This window comes from Notolepis coatsorum (assembly GCF_963971535.1).
Source record: "Notolepis coatsorum genome assembly, chromosome: 6".
Taxonomy (NCBI): domain Eukaryota; kingdom Metazoa; phylum Chordata; class Actinopteri; order Aulopiformes; family Paralepididae; genus Notolepis; species Notolepis coatsorum.
The window spans coordinates 165,380,374-165,388,674 of NC_140170.1; the positions used below are offsets into that span (position 1 = coordinate 165,380,374).

The window sequence follows — 8,301 nt, forward strand, 5'->3', positions numbered from 1 at the left end:
AATCCTATTTGGTCCCCCGTACACTGTCACAGTCTTGGCAACCTGTCCTCCCTGGTCAAGCCTTATGTCAAGAACCTAGGTGTCATTTTCAATTCAGAGTGAACTCAGTAGTGAATGTTTTTTCCAATTACGTACCATTGCTAAACTCAAAGCCCATCCACGCTTTTATTTAATCTAGATTAGACTACTGCAACTCCCTCTATATAGGCATCAACCAGTCTTCCCTGCCCTGCCTACAGCTACTGTAGTACAAAACGCCGCTGTCAGGCTGTTGACCGGAACCTGTAAGAGAGACCACATCACCCCTGTCCTTGCCTCCCTTCATTGGCTTCCAGTACGCTACAGAATACATTTTAAGGTTCTCCTATTCGTTTTTAAAGCCCTTAACTCATTCAACGCTAGACCCGATGATAGTCGGGTTAACTCGCCGACCGTTCAGCGCCAATCACGAGTATAGTCGGGTTTTAATCGTTATTTCTTTTATTAGCAATATCCATTCATTTTCATCCATCCAGCCTGATGTTATCATTGGGAATGGGTCTGAGCTCGTAAAAGGGCAAATACCGCCACCTACGCCTTCCAGCTGGTATTGCACTCCATTATAAATGGTGTAGTTTATTTTCTGGGACGAGCCATGCGGGCAGGGTTTATACTCAGGCGAGGTAGGCCTATACACCGCCCGCCCATGTGTAACGCTCTGTAATGTGGGACGGACCTCCACGAGCAGTATTTGGAATGGCAATCAGATAATTGAATTATTTCTTTTGCATTACATCAGATACCAGGTAAGAACTCTATATATAAAATCTTGCGTTGATCTGCTATTTCTTTCTACCGCGATCGCGGCTGTCTGTGTGTGTCTGTGTGCCGTTGGGTGCAGGAGGGGACTGGGGGAGCCTTGCGCTATGAGGCCCTTTTCATTCTTGCATGAGGAAGGATAATAACGATGATATAGCGTTGATTTCAGGATGATTAGATAATCAGGCGAAAAATGACAACGTGTTTAGTTTAGTGTATTCCACTAAAGGGCTATTATCGCGGGATTACTAAGAATCACCAAAACTATATTCATATTCAAAACTAGGGTTGCAACGATTAGTCGACATAATCGACGACGTCGATCATAAAAACTAGTCGACGCAGATTTTTGCGTCGATGCGTCATAAAAAAGAAATATATATAATTTTTTAATTACAAAAAAATGTTGCACTACCTATCTTTGTGAAAGTGGCTTCTCAGCTCTGGTCCAGCTGAAGACAAAGCAGAGGAACAGATTGGACATTGAGCATGACCTCAGAGTTGCTTTGTCTACCATCACCCCAGACTTTAAGACTCTTGTCAGGAGCAAACAACATCCCCTGTTATCCCATTAGTTCCCTGGGATGTTAAGCTAAGAAGTCTGCTAAGAAGGATATATTATTTATTAATGCCCTGGGTGCATTGATTCCTGGACAATGCAGTGGTTTTTCAAAAACGTGTGGTTTGAATTAGGCCACCTCTGTAGCTTTAGCAATATGTTACTAACTCCATTCCACTTTTCCAGACATATGTACTAGCTACATTTCTCCAATGTGACTTTGGTGATATTCAGCCATGGTAATATATTTTGTAATTTTTTTGAAATTTTTGTCTAAAAATATTATATTATTCTTATATTATATAAAGAATATTATTATTTCAGGTTGCTTCAATGAGCAGTTGATATCGACATAATTTTGTTGAGAAATAACTGAGGGGGTGCATAACTGGTGCTTTCTCTTTAGGACATTCTCCGTTCAATGTGCATTCATTTAAAGTCTACTGCAAAAATAATTATGTTCTCTCTGAGATAAACAAAAACTGGTCTGATTTGAATGTGAAGCCTGCTTCAATCACTACTATGTCTCTCCCTGCTTGTTGGAAAGCTACCTTAACCTCACAGTACAACGCCACTGTAAACAATGAAAGAATCACTCCAACCATTAATATTCATAGGCAATTTATGAAACGCCAAACTTCTCTTCTCAATTCTGTCAATCTTTGATAAGGCATACCTGGAACACGGTTCCAGTGTTTTTTATGGAAATGAAATAGAATCAAAGACGTCTTCAGTGTCCTGTTATTTACTGTGTGTGTGTGTGTGTGTGTGTGTGTGTGTGTGTGTGTGTGTGTGTGTGTGTGTGTGTGTGTGTGTGTGTGTGTGTGTGTGTGTGTGTGTGTGTGTGTGTGTCCGTCCGTCCGTGTCTTTAAAAGACACTTCACAGACAAACAGTTCGACACTAAAGATGAAACAATTACACTTTACTGATAGGGGAAAAAAACGAAGTTCAATGTCTAATACTAACTACATGTAGGGTGAATGCGGCAGGACGTGAAGGGGCATCGACATGCCTTACATGCATGAATAATTTGCTTTTCACTTGAAAATTGTGAACTATGTGCCCTTCCTGTGTCAATAGGTACATTATGGTCAAATCCAACTGGAATGAGATTCAGATATATTTGTGTTTAAACTAAAGTTATAGACTTAAAGAGGTTCCTATGGTTCTGTTGTGAGAAGAACATGTGATAATCGGACAGAGAACGTGCTCATGAACCAACGTGTTCCGTGTCTCAAGAGCTCGGCTGCAGCGCTCCCTCAATAAACTCTGCTGGATGGATGGTGTCACCAGGAGGAGAGCAGACCTCCACCCGAACATCCACCCAGACCTCCACCCGGAGGAGAGCAGACTGCCACCCAGACCTCCATCCAGACCTCCACCCAGACCTCCACCCGGAGGAGAGCAGACCTCCACCCAGACCTCCACCCGGAGGAGAGCAGACCTCCATCCAGACCTCCACCCGGAGGAGAGCAGACCTCCATCCAGACCTCCACCCAGACCTCCACCCGGAGGAGAGCAGACCTCCACCCAGACCTCCACCCGGAGGAGAGCAGACCTCCACCCAGACCTCCACCCGGAGGAGAGCAGACTTCCACCCGAACATCCACCCAGACCTCCACCCAGAGGAGAGCAGACCTCCACCCAGACCTCCACCCAGAGGAGAGCAGACCTCCACCCAGAGGAGAGCAGAGCTACACCCAGACAGACCTCCACCCAGAGGAGAGCAGACCTCCACCCAGACCTCCACCCAGAGGAGAGCAGACCTCCACCCAGAGGAGAGCAGAGCTACACCCAGACAGACCTCCACCCAGAGGAGAGCAGACCTCCACCCAGAGGAGAGCAGAGCTACACCCAGACAGACCTCCACCCAGAGGAGAGCAGAGCTACACCCAGACCTCCACCCAGAGGAGAGCAGACCTCCACCCAGAGGAGAGCAGAGCTACACCCAGACAGACCTCCACCCAGAGGAGAGCAGACCTCCACCCAGAGGAGAGCAGAGCTACACCCAGACAGACCTCCACCCAGAGGAGAGCAGAGCTACACCCAGACCTCCACCCAGAGGAGAGCAGAGCTACACCCAGAGGAGAGCAGATATACACCCAGACCTCCACCCAGAGGAGAGCAGATCTACACCCAGAGGAGAGCAGAGCTACACCCAACCTCCACCCAGAGGAGAGCAGACCTCCACCCGAACATCCACCCAGACCTCCACCCGGAGGAGAGCAGACTGCCACCCAGACCTCCATCCAGACCTCCACCCAGACCTCCACCCGGAGGAGAGCAGACCTCCACCCAGACCTCCACCCGGAGGAGAGCAGACCTCCATCCAGACCTCCACCCGGAGGAGAGCAGACCTCCATCCAGACCTCCACCCAGACCTCCACCCGGAGGAGAGCAGACCTCCACCCAGACCTCCACCCGGAGGAGAGCAGACCTCCACCCAGACCTCCACCCGGAGGAGAGCAGACTTCCACCCGAACATCCACCCAGACCTCCACCCAGAGGAGAGCAGACCTCCACCCAGACCTCCACCCAGAGGAGAGCAGACCTCCACCCAGAGGAGAGCAGAGCTACACCCAGACAGACCTCCACCCAGAGGAGAGCAGACCTCCACCCAGACCTCCACCCAGAGGAGAGCAGACCTCCACCCAGAGGAGAGCAGAGCTACACCCAGACAGACCTCCACCCAGAGGAGAGCAGACCTCCACCCAGAGGAGAGCAGAGCTACACCCAGACAGACCTCCACCCAGAGGAGAGCAGAGCTACACCCAGACCTCCACCCAGAGGAGAGCAGACCTCCACCCAGAGGAGAGCAGAGCTACACCCAGACAGACCTCCACCCAGAGGAGAGCAGACCTCCACCCAGAGGAGAGCAGAGCTACACCCAGACAGACCTCCACCCAGAGGAGAGCAGAGCTACACCCAGACCTCCACCCAGAGGAGAGCAGAGCTACACCCAGAGGAGAGCAGATATACACCCAGACCTCCACCCAGAGGAGAGCAGATCTACACCCAGAGGAGAGCAGAGCTACACCCAACCTCCACCCAGAGGAGAGCAGAGCTACACCCAGACCTCCACCCAGAGGAGAGCAGACCTACACCCAGACCTCCACCCAGAGGAGCAGACCTCCACCCAGACTTCCACCCAGAGGAGAGCAGACCTCCACCCAGACCTCCACCCAGACCTCCGCCCGGAGGAGAGCAGACCTCCACCCAGACCTCCACCCGGAGGAGGTTTGAAAAAGGAGTGTTCATTTTACATATGGATATTGACGTGAAGATGGCAGTGATAGGATTGGCTCTGTGCTCTTTGACCGTTCCTTTTTTATTTAACCAGGCAGGTCATGTATGAACAAATTCTTAATTTTCAAGGATGAAAGGCCCCCTCAAAGGGTAACATGGAAAGGGGACACATTACAGTTAAAATGCTGGGTGACAGTTGCAGGTGTCTGTAAACAACTCTGCGATAGAGTCCTTAACCATTTTTCCGCCAATAACGTCATACGACGGAAGTTCATGCGAATTCTGCCAATAACGGCGTACGACGTGTTTCAAGTTCATATTTCATATTTTCGACATGGTATTCATATTTCACCCACGGAGTCTTGGCTGATGCTGTAGGACTCAGCACAACTCTGCAACGCTTCAATACTGCCACCTGGTGGCTGATCGGCGAGTTGCCAAACCGGAAATGCCCGTTGCAGCTCGGTCTGTCCCCTAATTCCGTCCGGCCACTCGTTTATCGTCCCGGGACTCAAGACACACACCGTGGATATAGGTCGTTGCCATAACTCAATAATCAACATGATTTTTGATGATGTTTGGACCCTATGGTGTTCTTGTTCTGTTCTTGACTTATTGTTATGTTGCCTTCTTGACTTGTTTAAAGAAGACCTGTACGGCCCATGGGGACATTAACGTGTGTTGTCGGGCCCTATAAATAAATTTGATTTGATTTGATTTGGCCGTATATTAGTATTATACAAACCGGAACTGGATCGCCTCGATCCACATCACATAACTGGGATCTGTTTGCTCCACTCTCATCGGCCAACGCTACGAGGAAGCTGCCGTGAGTTTCAGCGTTTTTGTTTATCATTTTCGATACAAACTGCTCTGATCTATATATCACCCATACTACATAAATCACTTAACGTCGGTCACGGAATTATAAACGACCCCCCCCCCCCCCCTTCGTTCACCTGTGCATGATCAGTCATAACGTCTAGAATCATGTACAGTTGAAATTTTTTATATAGCGTTGATCAGTATCAAACAGCATTTGATAATCTAATATATGCATTTATGTCTATATCTCACGTTCTAGGAAATACTGCAGAAAATGATAAAAACATATTTATACTCTAAACGGTATTTTCGTATGCATGTGTGAATGAAAAAGTAAAACGTTCCTACATCCTGAACAATAGATAATCGATGTTGAATGGGCCATAGTAATGTCAATTTAGCAATACAATTTAAAAAGTTATAGCCCTGCAAAGAAGGTGAACATCTCCATAGACTTACAGTACTGGCAGAGAATGGTATAAGATGATCAAAGTGGTGGCAGGGAATGGGTTAAGAGTAGTGAGGGGGCACTGCAGTACCACTCACTGCAGCACCCACTTTACACACTTTAGAACACCTAAACACACTTTATATTTATTGGTAAAGGATTTGCACTACAACTCGTACACCTTACTGTAAATTGTACCTAAATTGTACCTCATCCCATTTCTGCTCTGCACTATATAGTATTGTATATCAGTACATTGCATAGTATATTGTATATTGTACGGTAACTCAGTTACTTCTATTCTGCATCGAACATTGTACATATGTCTATACTGAACACTGTGACCTCTATTTTTACTTCCATTTTACATGCTATACTATTTTATTTCATACTATCTTGTCTAACACAGTATCTGGAGCGAAACAGTAAGAAGCATTTTGTATAAAAGTATGCTGTACTTCTGTATGACAACTATTAAAGAAACTTGATTAAAGACACAGTGGGCGCTCTTTGTCGTTGCATGGTTTTAGAGTGGCACCATCTCACAGATGAACCGAGTATGACCCTTGAGATGTGACGATTGTCCATCGTAACATAATTGTTGACTTTTGAATAAGAATCCTGCTTTGATTGCGGTTGGACTTTAAATCCGATATACTGTCTGAATAAATAAATGCTATTAAATACTAATAAAATACCGTTTTGTTCCAAAATGTTGATGAGAGGGAGAGGCAGATACTGAAAATACATGCTAAAAGCGTAGAAATAGGTTGAGGGAACCGTGGACCCCAGAGCTGAACCACCTTCCTGCGTCCCCTCTCTCAGAAACACAAAGCCATGATTCGGTAGCTCCGAGCTGTTCTGAGGACTGCCAGATATCCACATATTATTACCCCAGAGGTGTTGCCTTTGGCTGTGGCACCGAGCAAATGAGTGACATACTCAAAGGCGCTGCAGTAATTTGTCGCTACTGGTGGCGGTTTGAAATGGACTCCGTGGCAGAGTGTCTTTAGTCAATCAGCCAGACTATGAATAAGGAAAGCAATGCCCCCCAGTCTCTCTCTCAGCCGCTTGGAACATGTGAGCCAGACAAGGTCACGTCGGGAGGTAAAGGACGCCGGCCTGCTGTAATTACGCCTCACGTTTTTAAAGTGCACTTGATCTGCAAGGAGCTGGAATGCCTGCCTGCCTGCCTGCCTGCCTGCACACACACACACTCATGTGGGGATTCAGTATGTGCACATCCATGCAAGAATACACACACAAGAATTTATACAAATACACATAAAAAGAAAACACAGAATACAGAAGCCAAAATATACACACACAAGCCAGACTGCATTTGCACATGTTTGTGTGTGTGTGAGAGATAATGAGAGATAGAGCGAGATATATATATATATATATATATATATATATAGAGAGAGAGCGCGAGAGAGAGAGAGAGAGAGAGAGAGAGAGAGAGAGAGAGAGAGAGAGAGATAGAGAGATAGATAGAGAGAGAGATACATTCCCTCTGATAAAGACAGATAAAAAGAGATAGGGAAGGAGGCGAGGGGAGAAGGGTGTACGTACCTTGTCCTTCGGGAGTCTCTCCGAGAGGGTTGACTTCAACTTGAGTGGCGTCGACTTTCAGGAACAGATCGTAGAGCCTCTTAATCTGATCTGCCGCCTGCAGAGTACCACAGAGAACAGTAATCACTCCACAGTTCAGCACCAACCTAATCTGATCTGCAGAGTACCACAGAGAACAGTGATCACCCCAGAGACGGAGCAATGTGGCAATTTGGAATGGCAGAATCCACAACACTAAAGATAAGGAACAAAGAAACGACATGCTACAAAACAAAGAAAATAATTAAATGTGATGTGATTTTATGTTGAGCAAAACTGTAATCTACTTAATTATGAGGTTAAATGTGACTGTGTTTAAAAATGATTCCCGATATCGGCTAAAAGGCTGGGAATTGCACAGTGAGTGGTTGCCACGGTAACTGGTTTAAGAGGAAAAAAGGAATTTTCCACACAAAATGTTCCCCTTTGAACATTTTATTATCCATTCTGTGCTGTCGGCAATTTACCAGTGACTTCAAATAGGGCAGAAGAACAATTAAATGTATGACAGATTCTTAGCTACGGATAACTCCTCATTCAAACTAAGAGATAGAGGTCCGGTCTCGTTAGTCCCTGTTATTAAGATGGTGGCAGAGCAAACCCACTTCTCTTCAGACAGACTTTGATCACCAGCACCGTCCGGCTCCAAGCAGCTGGCCCACCAAGGCCGCACAGCCTCTCGCACCAGTTACATAAAACATGGCCAATCACCTTCATCGCTGCTTCATGAGCGCCTGTGTTTTGTGTGTAATCTCTGTGTCGGTGACAGAAAAATAATTTGCATCATCTTTTTTATTTATTATTTTATAA

General features: G+C 46.5%; 1 protein-coding gene across 1 annotated transcript in view; it reads right to left on the reverse strand.

Annotated features, from left to right (window-relative positions):
* Window positions 1-8,301, reverse strand: part of suclg2 (succinate-CoA ligase GDP-forming subunit beta) — a 305,557-nt gene that overhangs the window by 150,205 nt on the left and 147,051 nt on the right. Inside the window, 1 exon segment of the mRNA XM_084315807.1 lies at window positions 7,453-7,549. Within this exon segment, the coding sequence (XP_084171933.1) occupies window positions 7,453-7,549 (97 nt within the window).